General features: G+C 35.8%; 2 protein-coding genes across 13 annotated transcripts in view; one reads left to right on the forward strand and one right to left on the reverse strand.

Annotated features, from left to right (window-relative positions):
* RPGRIP1 (RPGR interacting protein 1) overlaps positions 1-10,348 on the forward strand; it is a 33,416-nt gene extending 23,068 nt beyond the window's left edge. For 8 of the 12 annotated variants that reach the window (XM_074294188.1, XM_074294189.1, XM_074294192.1 and 5 more), the window contains 5 exons: positions 407-510; positions 4,189-4,381; positions 4,997-5,081; positions 8,604-8,731; positions 9,592-10,348. In XM_074294188.1, the coding sequence (XP_074150289.1) occupies positions 407-510; positions 4,189-4,381; positions 4,997-5,081; positions 8,604-8,731; positions 9,592-9,704 (623 nt within the window). In that variant the 3' untranslated portion in view covers positions 9,705-10,348. The remainder of the gene's footprint in view (positions 1-406; positions 511-4,188; positions 4,382-4,996; positions 5,082-8,603; positions 8,732-9,591) is intronic. The other 4 variants (XM_074294190.1, XM_074294191.1, XM_074294195.1 and 1 more) reach the window with 1 other exon arrangement.
* SUPT16H (SPT16 homolog, facilitates chromatin remodeling subunit) overlaps positions 10,045-18,949 on the reverse strand; it is a 28,885-nt gene continuing 19,980 nt past the window's right edge. The window contains exons 19-26 of the mRNA XM_074294201.1: positions 18,626-18,751; positions 17,928-18,040; positions 17,358-17,433; positions 16,755-16,924; positions 13,736-13,865; positions 12,684-12,813; positions 11,936-12,013; positions 10,045-11,372 (exon numbers count right to left, since the gene is read on the reverse strand). Of these exons, the coding sequence (XP_074150302.1) occupies positions 11,227-11,372; positions 11,936-12,013; positions 12,684-12,813; positions 13,736-13,865; positions 16,755-16,924; positions 17,358-17,433; positions 17,928-18,040; positions 18,626-18,751 (969 nt within the window). The 3' untranslated portion in view covers positions 10,045-11,226. The remainder of the gene's footprint in view (positions 11,373-11,935; positions 12,014-12,683; positions 12,814-13,735; positions 13,866-16,754; positions 16,925-17,357; positions 17,434-17,927; positions 18,041-18,625; positions 18,752-18,949) is intronic.

Below are 18,949 nucleotides of genomic sequence, written 5' to 3' on the forward strand. Positions count from 1 at the left end.
TTCACCACATCAAATGCAACTTGGTTTTTCTTAACACAAATGCCTATATGACATAGAATACTCTCCCAGTATGAAAAATACATTCATTTATTTTAAAAAGTGTTACAGTGTATGAACTTATTTTCAGGCCTCTATTTTGTATTATTCAAGAACTCTTACAGGATTCTTAGGATATAGGATTTTTTTCTTCCTGTTTTAGAAATATGCCTGTGATAGAAAAATTTCAGAATAAGTGAAATTTTGTGAAAAGAGGCTTTTTATACCTCTGCAAAAGTCAGCCCATTTGTGGATACCCTGACCTTGTGACCTAAAGCCAAATAATGGAGTGGAGAAGTTATGTACTGTACTTCTTGTTGAAAAGGGCGGATTATCTGGCCCAGAGAATTAACTCCAACCTTTTCTACAGCAGCTAATCGACTTTCTGAACAAACTAGTGAAGTCAGCGAAACACAGACAACAGACAGTGATGATGTAATAGTGACACCGCTGTCTCAGAAGGGGCCTAAAACAGTAAGTCAATCTGGAGATGACTAATGAGGGTAAGACAAGATTATAAATGTTGAGAAGAGTGTTATTTAAGTAAAGGAATAAAAAACAGGTGTAAACTCTACTTTATTTTATAATTATAAAAATTTTTTTGACAGTATATATGCATGAGTAATTTTTTTTTAAAATAACATTATCCCTTGTAATCATTTTTCCAAATTATCCCCTCCCTTCCTCTACTCCCTCCCCTAGATGACAGGCAATCCCATACATTTTACATGTGTTACAGTATAACCTAGATACAATATGTGTGTAAATCCAATTTTTTTGTTGTACGTTAAGTATTAGATTCCGAAGGTATAAGTAACCTGGGTAGATAGACAGTAGTGCTAACAATTTACATTCACTTCCCAGTGTTCCTTCTCTGGGTGTAGTTGTTTCTGTCCATTGATCAACTGGAAGTGTAAACTCAACTCGTTAATTGGCCAACTGAAAATCAGAGACAGTGTGGGGCAGTTTATAGAGGAGAGCTAGAAAGACCAAGGCTCAAATTCCTCCTCACATGTAACCTGACAATGTGAGTGACACTGGGCAAGTCCATTCACTTCTCAAAGATTCTTGCAGACAAAGTGTTGACCTGTGTTGGTAAAGGTGGTCCTGACAACCAAGGCCTGGGTTCTATCCATGGCGCCATCCAGCTGCTATCTCTGTTGGTAGAGGAAGCTTTTCCAAGCAGGATTTCCTTATACCGATGCAATCACAGGTGGTCTAGTGTTTTTTTGTTTGTTTTTTTCCTAAGTCAATTGGAGATAAGTGACTTGCCCAGAGTCACCCAGCTAGGAAGTGGTAAGTGTCTGAGGTCACATTTGAACTCAGGTCCTCCTGACTAAAGGGCTGGTGCTCTATTATTCACTGTGCCACCTAGTGCCCCCGTGGTCTAGTTCTTAACCTAAAAATTATAAAGTCACAGGATCTCTAATTTATTGAGCCCTCTGTAGGCATCTAGTCTAGTTCTATGTTGGTGGAACATCAACATCAGTCAAATTTGATGGTATATTGGAAATCTAGTGTGCTACTTACTTTGTACCAAAATGATTGTTTTATTCAGTGAACTGTTTACCTACAAGTACAAACCTACAAGAATTGATTTGTCATCTTTCTACTCTATTCTTCACCAAATTGGAAGCAACTCCAGTCTAAATTATCTAAATTCTCTCTTCCCAAACTCCTAAGATCTTTCCAATAATAGTCTTAATACATGTTTACATAACATACATATATATGGTTATATTAGAAATGGGAAAACTAGTACAAAAAGCTGGAACAAAAATGGTGAAGAATTGCCATGCTGGCAGGAATTTGTGGACATAACTGTTTTTTTAGTTTTTTTAAAAAACAGATTAGCAAATCACTATTATTATGAACCTTTTGCCAGGGTATATGCACTTTAAAATAAAGATACATATTGAAACAGTATCTCTTAAAAATAAATTTTATCTGTATTGCTTGTCTCCAAGCAGACTGGTAATCATTTGGGTTCTCATGAAATAGGGAGAAATTTTTAAAGAAAACACTTACTTAGCAGAGGTAAGAATAAATAGGGAATGTAACTGCTAGGAAGATGATTTTTTTATAAGAGAAACAAGCAAAAGGTTTAGAAAAGTGGGTCTGAATAGAAAAAACAATTTCATTTCTGCCTTCATTGCTACAGATTTCAGAAGGTGGTCAAAGTAAAATATTTAATAAATACTCATTGTTTTTTTCTACATGAAATATATGAATAAGTGTCCTTGTCCTCAAGGATTATTTGTTGTCATAGTAGAAAAAACACTAGGTTTGGAGTTAGAAACCTTGGATTTGAATTCTGACTCTCTCTTCACCTTCCTTTCTACTGTTACTGTAAACTTTATGTGAACCAGGCAGTTACCATGCATATGTTATCCTAGGGTTCCTAGGTAGTATCTATGATTCAAGAATATGAGCGAAAGAAAATAAGAGAATTTCTAATAATCAACTGTTAATAGTCCCAAAGATGTATCTTAACCCTTAATCCTTTAAAAGTTCCGTAGGGTTCCTCCGATAGTTTCCCATTTCCCAACCTTGACTGTTTTTGTTTTTCTTTTTCTCTTCCAACTTCTTGTCATTCCTCATGTTCTTGGCTCATGAATTCCCTGGAAAAGCATGGCATGATTATCTAATATGAAAACAAAACTTCCATAGCTACCTTTTTTCTTCTTCTGACCTCCATATCTCTTCTCTGCCTCCCTTTTCATTCCAACCTCTTATTTCAGCTCCTCTCAACCCCAGTCCCATCTTCAAGCATATGGGCAACAATACTCTTATTACTCTGAGAGTGAAGGGGAAGAGATCCTGGTACTATATTCATATCATTTAAAAGGAGGCTAAAATTTTACTAATTAGTGAGTTAGTTGGGTTACAAATATGAAACATCTCCTATAAAATTAGCTACAAAATTATATGATTGTATTGATTTGAGACCAGTAAATTAATCTGATTCATTTTGATAAGAGGGAAAAGGAGAACTGATCATAATACTTTTGTAGTATGCAAACTTGAGTAGAATATCACAGAGGAGAGTGTGGATAATTACCAGGCCTCAAGATTCAAAAGACTTCAAGGGCTTTGGTAAGGGTTTAGAAAAGAGGTATCATTACCTGAGCAGCAAAGTAGTTCAGGGGCTGCATCTTCCTGAGTTCAAATACAGCTTCAGACACTATCAGTTTCCTCATCTACAAAATGATCTTGAGAAGGAAATGATAAATCACTCCATTTTCTTTGCCAAGAAAACCGCATATAGGCTCAGAGTCTCAGACATGACTGAAAAAACAACACAAAAATAGCTATCATTTACAAATTATAATTTAGAGACATATATCTGCTGAGAATGTCAAAGGATATGTTCCATGCAGATTCTAAATAGAAGAGGGATGTGATTATCAGTTGCATTTTTCTCTAAATTCTACTTGCAGATGCTGATAACAAAATTGTATTATTATTTTACAAAGCCCCATTAATGTTCTACACACATTAATGTGTAGAGATAAGACTAAAAGTGTAGACTGGAAGAATAAATAAATGCATATTGCCTGCATGGTGACATCCAGTTGAAGAGAGTTTGTAGATTAGTTCTAGGTGTTGTGTGTATCATCTTGGACAGCTACTGAGCTGAGTCTGCTTATTATAGAAGAAAAGTGTATTCCCCATTTAGAAAAATGGCATGGTACTTTCAATGATTATAAGCTAATTCCTGCCCATATTTTTAGTAACAAAATACCATGATCTCAGAAAAATCAAAACTGAGTGATGGCTAGTAAAAAAAAGATGAATGCTAAGTGTAAGTAGGCTGAAGCATATTTTACCATAAATGACTTGGTATTGTAGCCAAAGTATAATGATAAAAGAATTATTAAATAGAAAAATATTTTTAAAATCTACTTGACGAGAATATAAACTGACAAGAAAATGTTTGGTGTGAGGGAAGCTATTTGCTGGACTAGAACATAAAATTCTGGGTTTTATATACAGATTTTCCACTAAGTATTTATATACCACTTCTCAAACCAGTTTTGCCTTTTGTGAGCCACAGGGCTCAAAGGGGTATTAGAGCTTATTAACCAAATATAAAGTGTACCTAGATTGCTGAAGAAAGCAGAAAAAAAAAATTTTTTTTTTCCTTTGTAGAATTCAGACAAGATTTGCATTGAAATTGTGTCCCTGGCTTTTGACCCTGAGGCTGAAGTGATGTCTGATGAGAGCATCCAGCAGGTGTATGTGGAGTACAAATTTCATGATCTGCCCTTGTCAGAGACAGAGACACCTGTGTCCCTTCGGAAACCCAGGGCAGGGGAAGATATCCACTTTCATTTCAACAAAGGTAAAATCCAACTTTCCTGCTATTCAATTAGATACCATTTGTTAGGAGGGGACCTGTGGATTCAGTGGGGGAAAGACTGACCAAAGGGTCAGACTTTGAACCTTATCCAACTGTTGTGAAGTCCTTTATAGGTTCTTAAACTTGTAGAGAATTATCTGTGAAAGGCTGTAGATTATGAGATTACCATGACTACTAAAAATGTCTCCTAGGAGTACCCTAGACTAGGTTTATGTGATAGGAGTAAATCTCACATCCACCAGACCACATGGCTTCTACTAAGCCTGCCTAGCATTTCCTAATGTCCCAGAACTTTACTTGGACAGTTTGGGAAACGTTTTTGGCATTGTGTTCCATGATAAGCAAGACGATATAGTAGAAAAAGCCAAAAATGGATTCTTAATTCTACCTCCAGCACTTAGGAGCTGTGAGACCATGGGCAAGATAATTGATTCTTTTTCTGTAAAATAGGAATGATAGTGCTAGCAACTCTCTTAATTTACAGGGCGATCATGGGGACATTTTTTTGGGTAAATCTCAATATGCTAGATAAATGTGATCTGGATATTGTGACCAAAAATAATAGATCATTTATGTTCTCTTCTCTTTTGTTTACAGTGATAGACCTGAATCCAGTGGAACACAGAGACCGAAGGAAGTTTCTCTTTTCTATGTTGCAAGAAAAAAATCCTGAGCAGAGGCAGTAAGTGCCTCCTATTTTTAAATTAATTTTATAATTATAACAATTTTTTTGACAGTACATATGCATAGGTAATTTTTTTTTTTTTTTTTACAACATTATCCCTTGTACTCCCTTCTGTTCTGAATTTTTCCCCTTCTTCCCTCCACCCCCTCCCCTAGATGGCAGGCATTCCCATACATATTAAATATCTTTTTTGTTGTTATTGCAAAGGAAGAATTGTATTTGGAAGGTAAAAATAATCTGGGAAGAAAAACAAAAAACAAAAAAATGCTCACAGTTTACACTCATTTCCCAGTGTTCCTTTTCTGGGTGTAGCTGATTCTGTCCATCATTGATCAATTCGAATTGGATTAGCTCTTCTCTATGTTGAAGATATCCACTTGCATCAGAATACATCCTCATACAGTATCATTGTTGAAGTGTATAATGATCTCCTAGTTCTGCTTGTTTCACTCAGCATCAATTGATGTCTCTCCAAGCCTTCTTGGTATTCCTCCTGTTGGTCATTTCTTACAGAACAATAATATTCCATAACATTCATAAACCATAATTTACCCAACCATTCTCCAATTGATGGACATCCTTTCATTTTCCAGTTTCTAGCCACTACAAAAAGGGCTGTCACAAACATTTTGGCACATACAGGTCCCTTTCCCTTCTTTAGTATTAGTATTTCCTTGGGATATAAGCCCAGTAGTAGCACTGCTGGGTGCCTCCTAACTATTCTTGAGGAATGGAGCTATACTGTAATAGGTTCTCTGGCCTAAGGACTATGTCTGTCTTAGATAGGGGGTGTTCCTTTTCAAGTTCATCTTTTTTCTTTTAATTTACACATTCTCTGAAATCTAAATTATCAAGACATTAAATTTCAGTTCTTTGTGGCAACCTGGTCATCTAACCTTAGCCAGATAGTATAGTTCACATTCTCATATATATGTATCCTAATCATTGGCAGTATTAGTTTTTGTTGACATTTCAGTATATGAATACTTGATAAGATGTTGTGCAAGCCAGACAAGAGAACATTTATGTTCCGAAGCAGTTTGAGCTGCCCAACATAATAATGATAGCTCACAAATATTGGACCTATGTTTTTTACTATGAATTCCTATTTATTTTTTCTTTGTAGGTTTAAATTTTGTTTTTTAAAAACAGCTCCCCAAACCAAAAATGTAAAGAGGTAAAATATATTCATAGGTCATACATAAGTTTTTCCATTAAGGAGATAATGGTAGAGCAGTTCCTGCAGGCAATTGGAAAAAGAGATTTGATATTGCTCCCCCAAAAAGGTATGATAGGGAGAGGAAACTATAATCTTTTATCATCTCACACATTGTTTGAGAATGATCTCTATATTTGTAGATAAATATATGAGAATGGAATAAATGATTGTATGCAAGAGAATACACATCTTTATTGTTATACAATTGCTCAAAAGATGTGGGGAATGCAAGATTCTCCTATTTTATAAAAAATAGATTCAGTGCAAATGATGATCACAAATGCACTCTCCTAAAGAGTCAGCTTCCATGCGTGTTATTTTAACATGATAATATACTTTTTAGTGCTTGAGATAGAACACCTATTATCAGTGTCAACAGTTAAGTAAAATGGGGAGAAAAGATGCTTGTAAAAGATGTTTGCTCTTGCAGAGGATAAATTTCAGAGTCCAAATGGAAAATGGATCCCTTATAAGTGGTGAGGTTCTCTAGATACACTTGTTTGTAATAGTGTTACATCAAAGGCCTTCTTAATGATGTTCCTGTACCTCAAAAGAGATCAATGTGTAGCATTCTATATAGGAAGAAAACAAATGACAAAGCATGCTTATTATCCAGATTATGATGTTTCTTTGAAATCTGCTCATTGAATTTTATTCTATGTGTGCATATATCTTGGGTTAGTTATTAAAGGTAAGCAAAAAATACCATTTCCTTGAAGAATGTGCTATTTTGCATTTGGGAAACTCTGCAGTGCTTTCAACAATCTTAAACTGCTCCTTGAGACAAAAGATAAATTTTTTAATAATGGGGAATGAGAAATGAGAAAGGGAATCTGGGAGTCACTATGGATTAAAGACTTGGCTCAATGGGTTGCTCTGCCCAAAAAGGTCATCAAAATGTTGAGCACAATCCCTTCATCATCATAAACCACTTCTGAATAAAAATTGCAAATTTATAAGCATCGTTGGCTTAGTCATAATTTAGAGCTTGATGCTATAAGCACAATGCCACCTTGCAAATGAGATTGATATTTACAGGGAACCTAGCTTCTCTTCAAGAAAAACTGAAGAAAAGTATGATTGGGCCAAAGTTGGCTACAGAATATTACCAATGCCAATGGCTTATGAGCAAAGAACCATTTTAAAAGAGCTAGTGTGATTGGAAAAGGAAGTGGTTCACATTGTGACAGAAAAGGGTAATAAAAAGGACATGTGGAATGTTCAAATGGCTGGAGAAAACCATCAGCACATTGGAGGGATTCCCTTAAGAGTCATCTAGAATGATAACTAGATATTTCTGGGTTGTTTTCCATCATTAGGGCTAACATCCATATCTATAATCACAGATCTGCTAAGCATGTTTCTATTTTACAGTATCGGTAACCTTTCTGTTTCTTGCTTCAACCACTATTGCTTACAGGATGCTTTGGTCTCTAGGCTACTCTTCAATATGAGAGTACTAGCCACAGCCATTTGAAACCTAGTTCAAATGACTAGGGCTGCCCCACTTTGGAGGCTGGTGGTACTATTAAACCACAACCCCCCCAGCCAAAAAAAAACAAAAAAAAAAAACAAATTTAGCTAAATGGACTAATCTTAGGTTTTTTTCCCCCTTAACCTACAGGTAATTTTTTTTTAAACCTGTACATAACTTATCAGTGTCTGAAACCGAATGAAGCTCAAATACATAGTTGTATTTACCTAACTTTCATCTGCAACTTAAAAAGATGTGTATGATTTAATTATACTTTTGTTTCTTTATCCTATTGCCTCTACCCTGCTCAGTTTGAATATCTTACTAGTTTCTTGAGTTTGTTCTGAAGAAAATTACATTATTTCCAGAGGATAGTAGAAATGGTGTAGAGTGCTATGTAAACATGAGTTACTAAAAAAATCTTTCTTCAGTCCTTCCATCTTTTGTTGTGATATATATGTATTTGGGTTTGAGCGTGGCTTTGTCACTGACTAAGTTTGTATAAAAACATTTAGTGTGGGCAATTTATTATTTTGTAAAATGATTTCCAAGGTCTCTTTTCAGAGTCAAGAGTCTGATCCTGATTCTGATCCATTTTTTGTTCGTTTTTGAACTTCCCCTCAAGATATTTTGTGGGGTTTTCTAACCCTGAAAGATTGCTATTAGAACATTTTAAAAACAATTCCACTTGTCCTTATTCTTAACTGTCCTGAAGGAGGTCACTGTGTCCAAAAAAAAAAAAAAAAAGATAAGCAGATAAGAGCAAAAAAATATATATAGTCTATTACAAAAAATGTTGTCAAATGGAAATATTTTTGTTTGTTAGATTGAAGTTTATAGTGGTGAGTGATCCTGAAGAGCAAAAGAACGAATGTCAAGAAGTAGGCTATGCCTACTTGGAACTGTGGCAGATCCTGGATACAGGAAGAGACATTTTAGAACAAGAGATAGACAGTGAGTAAACTAACTTCCAAAGCATCTCATTAATGACCACAATGTCATTTTTTGCCTTCAAATTGCAAAATTAGTGGCATGTTACTTAACTTAGAATCTTTTTCTGTTTAATTGTAACTAACTCTAAAGTTAATTTATTATTAACCCTACATAATCAGGATGAACCATTTAATAACATTAGAACATTGTTGTATTTTTTCTTTCTTTCTTTTTTTTTTTTTTGGCTGAGGCAATTGGGGTTAAGTGACTTGCCCAGGGTCAGACAGCCAGGAAGTGTTAAAAGTGTCTTGAGGACAAATCTGAACTCAAAGTCCTCTTGACTTCAAGGCTGGTGCTCTATCCACTGCACCACCTAGCTGCCACTGTTGTACATTTTTTTTTTACTCATTAATTGGAATTTTTAGTGGAATTTTTAGGGGCAGCTACATCACCTTTTAAGTCTCAATTTTCTCCTCTGTAAAATGAGGATAAATACTTTTATAATATAAATGAGTTTAACATATGAATAGCATGCTCACATCTTTAAAACACTATGAATTTCATTCATCCTTCAGAGTAAGAAGGCAGCATGACTAAGTAAAGCCTGGGCTTCAAGCCAGGACATGGTCTTGGCCTCACAAATAATCAGGCTATATAGTAGACAACCTCTGGCTACTACCCTAATTTTACAGTACAAGGTGCAGAAAAACGATGGTAGTGAGAACTTTCCTTGGGAATGCCTGACACCATTAAAGAAATTGCAAGTCCAAGTTCCTGTCCCTTGAGATGATAGCAACTGATGATACTTATTGGTCCCTAGCATCCAGTAGAGGGTAGAGAAAAATCTAACTGCTCTTTTCTTGTTTTCTCTCTTGCAATAGTCATCAATCCTCAGGATAAAGTCAGCTCCATTGGAAAACTGAAAGTGTCCCTTCAAGCAACTGATGCACTTCAGGCCATTTTCAAGGAGATGGGTGAAGATATGCATTTATGATAAAGCAGATACAAGGGGCCTCTTATCTAAAACAATATATCACAAGGTCATTTTGAGGGGACCATTGTAAAATCTGCTTACAAAGTGCTTTGCTATTCCACAGATTTATACCCCATACACTTAGTGACATCTAGCGTCTCCCTCACTACCATGGAGAAAACCTAGACTCATTGTTACCTTTTTTGTCCGGTACCAACTTTTATGATTTACTATCTGTTCAAATATGGCTCCTGCAGTGCAAGATCTTGGCATTTCAATAGATGAGAAAGCAGACATGAGATTTTCTCATGATCTCTTTCAGGATACTTTGGGAACTGTACAAAAGAACTGTCACAAGAAGTGAACTTACAAAAAAACACATTTTATTCATCATTTAGTTCTTCCAAAGTTGAAAATATCAAGTCCTACTGCTAAGGAGAAAAAACAAAAACCCTCTCTCTCCCCCCCCCCTAAAGTCACAGGACACAGAATGATCTGTTCTGGGATGGGTGAGTGCAGAGGACTAGGAGGGAAGATGGCAAGCAAAAACCCCTCCCAAAATACTTAAAAACAAAACAAAACAACAACAAAAAAAACACAACTGTTCAACAGAAACTGTGATAAATACAGGACAATGCAAGACAAGTAAAAATGAAGAACAGTGACCAGTGGCTGTGTTGTCTTTCTTCCCCCACCCTCCTCCCTTTCCTGATAGAGTACTTTTTCTAGAATATTCTTATCCAGAATTGTTGCTGCTTCAAAACAACTCCTCTAGATACTATTAGGAATTGGAGGTGAAGGTGAGGCACAAAATTACTACTTAGGGTTACAAGTTGGTACAGAAAACTTTTTTCTATCCTGTCATGAATTTTGTGGGGAAAAGTGTGACAGTGAGGCAGGAAAGCACTGCTTATCTCATCTTTGGAGACAGCAGGCCCACTTTGAAGGTGGGGAAGATTGATAATTACTGAAGTTGCTATACGAAGGTTTATAGATTATAACAGCCTTTAGCAACTGCTGATAGTCCTCAAAAAATACTTCCAAGAACTGGGGAGAAGATTATAGCAAAAGGGTAGGTAGGACAGGAGGAGAAATTGAACCTACTGGTCAGAATCCAGGGTGCAGACAATGCCCTATATATACCACTCTATAAAAGGATACCTTTGAACTACCACAGAATCCATGTGGCTCAGAACCCAAACCCCATGGAAATGGGTAATGTATGGATGGGTGGTATCAGAAGCCAACAAGGTCTTCCTCAAGAGGAAGGAAACTGTATTGATAGCTGATGCCTCTGGCCGCATTTGAGAATACCTCTTCCCTTGGCATCTGTGTGAGGCCATTGGTATACGTTATGGTCGGCTGGTGGGCCCTGGAATTCACTGAGTAGATTGGTCCATACAAAATGGCCCCCAAACCCATGAATACAAATGGCAAAAAGTCAAAAAGAAAACGAAGGGAAAAATACAGTTTCTAATGTCATGTAAAATATTTAGGGGTTGGCTGGAGGAAGAAAGGATTATAAGGATGAAAGTTCAAAAATCTACTTCCTCTTTTTCTTGGGTGGTGCAGAGCTGTGTCTGGAGCCACGGCTGGAGCTACGGCCTGAGCTGTGCACAGAACCCTTTCTTTTCCGGCTCATGCTCCGGCTTTGTTCCTCCTCTTCCTCATAACGGCTCTCACGGTCAGCTGAGAAGAAATGGTGCCAGTAAACTTAATGAGCCTCAGATTCCCAATAAAGCTACCCTGTCCCTCCAACTGCTGCCAAGACTTAAAAATGGGGCTTATGTGGACCTGCCCTCTCAAGCTCTGGGCCCCCAGTGAAGACTGAGCTGCTTCAGTGTGTGAAAGAGAGGACCCTCCTAACTGGGCTGCTAACTTCCACCTTCAAGCTGGGGTATTGAATTTTGCACTGCAAATTTATATAAAGGACCCATCAAAAAAATTTTAGGGGAGTGCCTAAAGTGTGCCTATACTTTTGTCAGTCTTGGGGTTAGAGGCAAATTCAAGTTTGGCTTCAGGGAGGGTTTTTGTACAGGAAAATTTTAGAAGAGACTCTTGAAGAGGTTGTCTGGCTCTTGAGTTGAGCTTGCTGGTGTGCTTCACAACATGCATAAGGACCAGGACCTCCTTATCTCCAGACCCACATATTTCTCCTACACTGACTAGAACTAAACAGAAGATATTCTCACCAAAATTACAAAGTTTACATAAGCAGAAGTTTATGCTCCCAACATCTTTAGTCAACTCACCTTTTCTTGCTTCTTCCTCCAGTTCATCCCAGTCCTTTCCACTTTCCTCTTCACTACCCAATGACTCCTTGGAATAATCTGGAACAGAATATAAGTTTTAAGGTCTGCAGATTAGGTGATTCAGAAGCTAGGAAGGATGCATGTGGAAAGATATACATCTAACAAAGTTGCCATCTGTTGATTTGTCTCAGAAGAAAGTGAATGGTATAAATTAAAAGACAAGAGTCTTAAGATATTAAGCAAGGACAACCAAGGAAAAATATTGCTCCTGAAACTGTTGATAATGCTTTTCTGATTGCCTTCAACTATGACATTTCCTCTCAATCCTGAATAATTTTCATCTCTGGGTCAGGAATGCAACCCAGACTTGGGTTGGGAAAAGTAGAATAAACAGAGGGGAGATTAAAATTAGGGCTAAGGTGAAATAAACTAGTAGGCTGGGTAGATTTTACAAGGATAGGCAATAATACTAGATTTCAAGCGGGTAAATGCACAAGATAATGAATTGACAGTATGCTGAGAACTGGAGAATGGGATGTAAAGGAAATATTCAATTGTTTAAAAAAATTATACAAGCATCTGTAGAGGCCCTGTAACTTGAGTAATCTCAGAGGAGTTAAGCAGTGCTTCAGAATACATACCTCCAAGATGGAATGTAGATGGGAATCAGATTACTGGACTGAACTGCCTTCTATTTAAACCCATTGAAACTGCCTTAGATTTTCAAATGATGACTAAAAATACATACCTGATTCTTCTGCTTCTGAGGAATAGTCTTCATCACTATCTTCCTCCTCCTCTTCATATTCATCCTCTGAAGGATTAAAAGTTTCATCTTCAATTTCAGACTCTGAGTCTCCTACCTCAGCGTCACTCCCCTAATAAAAGAATAGCAGAGGCTATGATAAGGCATTTCATATTTTTAAGTGTCTGTCTACCAATAATTTAGTGAATCCTTTCAAAACAGTTCTAGTTCCATTTTGTGTAAGGAAACTGAGGCAAAAATAAAGCCAAGAAATAAAGGCACTTGTCCAAGATAACCAAAGTTACCATAAAATGGTTCTGTTTGGGTCATAGATTAAGAGACTCTCAAAAATAGAAGGAATCTTAGATTATCAGATCCAACCTCTTTTTTTTTTTTTTTTTTTTTAAATTCACCCATCAAAGGTTGACAGGCATAATGACTTGTCTATACTTGGAAAATTGAAAAATATCCTTTTTTTCTATTTTTGAAAAGATCAGGTTTTTTTTCCCCTTCAGGTAAATGAAAAACTTTTGTTCTCAGAAAGGAGGGTGGATTGTGGGGTGGAGGATGGTTTTTAGAATACAACTTCTTATGAATGTCTAATGTTTTCTGAAGAGATTTTAAAAGCTAAAAATTTGTCACTCAGAATGTCTATCCTTGTGACTTGAAAAAACAAAAACAGTGCTTACAATGGTATTACAGAAAGAACATGGCTCTATGCCCTAGTGTTATGTGATATCTTGAATTAGTCATTTTCTTTAAGGCTCAGTTTCCCTCAAATGTAAAATGCAGACAGTATTTGTGATAACAAAATCAGGCAAATCTACCTACAGCTATATAAGTGTATACAATTACTTGACCTATGATTTACCTGTAAGGTGGATTAGGGAAGAATGATCCAAACTTGACATTGTTCTCCTTACTTCCTCATCTCAAGGAGGTCTGGTCTTTTTGCTCTTATGTCAGTCTCCATTCCCCTATCCATCCAAAAGGTACAGGGCAACTTTGTACACATCAGCCACTGACCTGGTTCCTGAAACCCTAAGTTCACATACCTCACCTTCAGGCTCCAAGAAAGACCAGCCACCTTGTTCAAAGAAGCCCTCGGGGTCATCCACAATAGTCTTCATGATTTTGGTCCAATTGAGGGACTGTACTCCTTCAGTGTACTTCAGGTCACAGGAACTAAGGGAGTTATGTAACATCAAAACCAGTACTGCATAAAGTCCTTGAATATTATTAAAAAGTCACCTTATTTTAGTTACTAACATGGCCAAATACATAACATTTGCCTAAGTACATAAAACATATTTTGTATAAGGCTATTTAACTATGCCATACCAATAAATTCTAATTTCATGTAGCAGTACCCTGCCAGGGTAACTAGTTCTCATCCTAAAGCTCTCTCCTAATTGCTAGGATTAGGACAGCTAGATGGCATAGTAGATAATAGCATTAGCTCTGGAGTCAGGAGGACCTAATTGTTAGGATTTAAAAACTTCTATAAACTTTTTGCTATTTAAATTGTTGCAGTCATTGTGTATATTGTTTTCTTGGCTCTTTGCACTTCATGTTGCATCCATAAGTCTTTCCATGAATCTTGGTACCTACCATATTTGTTGTTAATCTTATAGCATGGTAATATTCCATTAAATCCATGTATTACAATTTGTTTACCTATTTCCAAATCAATGGGCATTTATAGTTCTTTGCTGCTACAAAAAGAACAACTATCAATACTTTTGATGCATAGGCAGAAGCCTTTCTTCTTGTCAATGATCTACTTACTATGTGGCTTATAGTAGAACCTTGGCATCAAAGGGCACAAGCATTTCAGTCACTCTATTTACTTCCAAATTGCCTTCCAAAACTGTACTAGATCCACAGCTCCAACAATAATATAACAAACAGTGTGTCTATCTTCCCACACTAACTGAACATTGATCATTTTCATCTTTGTCTATTTGCTGGGTATGAGGTGAAACCTCAGGCTTGTTTTGAATTTTTTTTTAATTAGTGATTTAAAGCATTTTCATATGATTATTAATAATTTGAACTTTTTCATTTGAAAACTATTTGCTCTTGATCAATGACCATTTATTTGGGAACTGACTTCTTTAATATTACTTCTGATTCTTTTCCTAATCAATGCTGCACCCATCTGTTCAATGGTTTCTGTATTTTACATGTGATAATTCTAGCCAGTGTACTCTCTCCCAACTGTAGTATGTAAGTAATGAAAGCCTATTCATTATCTCCAATGAACTATACTTTCTTTGGCTATTATTCTCTAAACTGCAATGAAAACTGCTTATAGGGAGGTAATTCAATTATAAGACCTGGGGTGAGAAGGAATACAGGAAGAAGGGGGAAAAAAAAAAAAAAAAAAAAAAAAGAAAGAAATGAAAATAAAAGGGATAGCAGCAGTTAAGATTTTAACTTAAAAATTGCCTGAGAACTATCAGCATTACCTAGGTAGGGATAAGAGCAATCCACCAACCACCATGAAAAAATTGCCAAATTACTAAAAGAAATGCAAATTAAAATTAACTGAGGTTTCACCTTACATACATTAGACTGGCAAAGTTAGTGAATGAAGGAAAATAAATATTGAAGAGACTATGAAAAGAGAGGCACAATAATAATGCACTATTGCTGGACTCATGAAATAGTCCAATAATCCTGAAAAAATAATTTGAAATTATACTTACAAAAGCCACCAAACTATATCTTTTGACATACTGATATGACCATTATACACAGATCTCAATGAGATAAAAGTTCGATGCATACACTAATGCAGGTGTATGTGTACACATGTCTAAATGTTTTTATAAACTCTTTAAAAAAGTGTATTGGTAGTGGCAAAGAACTGGAAGTAAAGTGGGTAAATGGCTGAACAAATTGTTATATAGAAATATAATACTGTGCCCCCAAAAAGAATAACAAGAGGTCATAGGCACTTGGAAAGACTGGAATGCTGTAAGGATGATAATTTATATGATGATCACAAAATTATAAAGGAAAGCACTACTAAGTCTTTAGAACTCTGTGATCAATGCAATTTTGCAAGAATAATGGTAGTGCTTCTCTTGCTTCTAAAACAGTGGGGTAAAGGTACAAAATAAGGCATTTATTTGTTTTATTACAAAGGAGAATTCTACTATTCATAATGGTGGGGGAGATAATCTTTGGAGAAACTAAAAGTTATATAAGAAAAATGATCAATGGAACATTAAATTTATTCTTTTTTTTTTAAATAGTTTTTATTTACCAGATATATGCATGAGTAATTTTACAACATTGACAATTGCCAAGCCTTTTGTTCTAATTTAAATTATTCTTAATGTTTATTTATTAGGTTTAGAACTTTCTCACAGACAAAATTATATAACCACTTCCTTTAGATAATTTAAGAAGCAAATTCTACTCCTATTACTATTCTAACTCTTTTTAAGGATGATTTTCCTTTGTTAGTTTTAAGTGGTCCCACTATAGAGAAGCTTTTCACTAGTTGAAAATGTGGAAATCTTGTCATCAAAACAATATGCCTTTGTCTAATTTTTATTTGCTCTCTAGAACTAGTAAGGATCTATAAGGATCTAACATTTTAATTTTTTTTTTTTTTTTTTTTTTGAGGCTGGGGTTAAGTGACTTGCCCAGGGTCACACAGCTAGGAAGTGTTGAGTGTCTGAGACCAGATTTGAACTCGGGTCCTCCTGAATTCAAGGCTGGCGCTCTGTCCACTGCGCCACCTAGCTGCCCCGATCTAACACTTTAAAATAAGAATTGGAAATTTTTTGAAGACATCTTTGTGTGAAATACTATTTTAAAAAATACATGTAGATGTTGACTCACAAAGAACAATACTATGACTAAGCATTCATTGCAAAGGGGTCAGCCCCATTAGCAAGGCCCAAAATTTTAATTTCTGATCTATAAACTCACCTCAAAGGCAAGCTGATCTTGAGCATATCAATAGTTTTTTTAATCTATAAGTTGTATAATTCTTGACATCAATAGTCCCAGAATTTCAAGTTCAATGGAATAAAAATCTCTAGTTTGTTAACTTACTTCAACCATTCCTTGATGGGGTCAAGAGAGGCCACAGGGATGGCATTGATCATTGTCACCTTCTTGCTGTAGTCTTTGTAGACTATTACCATATCAAAATTCTTCAGATGAAATTGGACCCGCTCAAAATGAATCAGCTCCACTTCATCCAGTGTCACCACAAAAGGTGGCTGGGGGAGTAGAAATGACCCATTACCTCCTGAGTACATCTGGAAACCCATCAGCATTTCCCCATCCTCGAAAAATCCTATTTAATGTATGAAAGAGCTTGCTTATAATATTCTGAGAATCTTTTATTTTACAGTTGAGAAAAATGAAGTTAATTGACTTGCAAAACAATTTCAACAGGTGAAAAAAAAATGAATGTAATTTATAGCATGGAAGTGAACATTCTGGGAACAAAGTTACAAATACTAAAAAGTTATAAGGTAAAGTGGGAACTGTGTCTTGTGGACAATGAGCTGATAAATCAACAAATCAATTGAAAATGCTAACAGAAAAGTTTGGAGTGAAAAAATTAAGACCGAATTCTCAACACTTTCTAGTCATCTTCAAACTATTTCCTTTTGAATGCAAAAATCTAAGTAATAAAGAAATACTCACCCATTCGGTAGCATTCACCAGTGCACTACTAGTGGGCTGTAGTAGACAGGTGCTTCTGTAAGGGGCTCCATTAAACCTGGAAAAAAGTGAGAAAAATGTACACTGTGCAGACTAAGATTAGAAGACCAAAATCAGAAGATGTCAATACCATAATAAAAATCCTTCCCATTCCAAATTCTGAAATTCAAATTCCAACATACTGGGAATTCTTACCTTCCAGTGCCAAATATGTATTTTAATCTATGTTCTGTCTGTCTCTCCATTCCCTCATCTTTGCATATAAAATTTCATGTTCAAAGGAAGTTTAAAAGAATTACAGAATATTGGAATCTGAAAAGGATCTAGAACCAAAACTTGTCCATTAGAGGTAAAGCAATTTGCCTAAGCTCCATGCATCAAGTAATAGAGCCACTCTTGAATCAAAGTTTTCTGATTCCAATTACAATGTACAATGTATAAGGATAAGAATAAATAATGCATTAAAGTGACATTAATGGAGGGGAGAATTCAACTTTTCCCTTTCCTGATAGAAGTCAGATCTGCACAACAATGTGCAAATAAATATTTTACCCCAAGTCTCTAAAAGGCACTTCAAACTCCAGCTCTTCCTTGGTTAGGGCCTCAACTTTCTCAATAAAGTTTTTAAAGGCTGTTTTCAGCTTGTGCCTCATCTCTCTTTCCATCTGAACAAAAAGAAAAATAATTAAACATATCACCCTGATTTTTAAACATAATGTCCTTTCCCAAAATAATTACTATGCAAAATCACATTGGCTCTTTCTATTTGTATCCTGGTTATTTCTGAAGCTATGGGGGAAAATGAAGCACTAAGAAGTTAAACACCTTGTTCAATGTAATAGTGATAGAAAAAAAAAAAAAAGTCTGTAGACTAGGGTTTTATCCATTGATTTGTCAATAAAACAGCAGGTTGGATAATACAACACTTTATATAATATAATATAGACTTAAGAGCCAGGCCCAAATCTTGCCTTTGAAACTTCCTAGCTATGTGGCCATCTACCTCATAGCCACTTAATATTTTTGAGCCTGTCTGTTCATGATAATATTTCATTTACAGAACTGCTGTGAAGCTCAAATATGACTTATGTAGAACACAATTAAAATTGTCTTGTGCATAAAGTACATGAGATTATGATTTTGTTATAGCCTCTTAGAATGGTTGCCAGTGCTTTTAATAATAAATTAATAACAAAGAGTTTGGCTCCTATCCTATTTTCTCCTCAAACCAGATATAGAATTTTACTGGCCTGCTCAGCATATAGGTCATCTCGGTCATGCATATGCTGGTGTTTTCCCAAGTCAGTGGTGATTTCTCCCACTTCAGTGTAGAACTGCACATCAGTGTGCCGTTTTTTCCCAAACATGATGGCATTCTGGCAGCAAGAAACAGAAAAGATAAAAACTGAAGTTAGGAAACTCAGGGTACACAATAGCCCAAAAGATAATATATAGGGCTGGAAAAATAACTATTTCTATAATGGAAGTAGTGCCGGTCCTGTTTAAGGCATTTCCACATCATACCTGTTAAGAAGATTAGATGTCTCTGAAGGTATTACAGGCAATCTATTTTT

This window comes from Sminthopsis crassicaudata, chromosome 2, assembly GCF_048593235.1.
Source record: "Sminthopsis crassicaudata isolate SCR6 chromosome 2, ASM4859323v1, whole genome shotgun sequence".
Classification (NCBI taxonomy): Eukaryota; Metazoa; Chordata; class Mammalia; order Dasyuromorphia; family Dasyuridae; genus Sminthopsis; species Sminthopsis crassicaudata.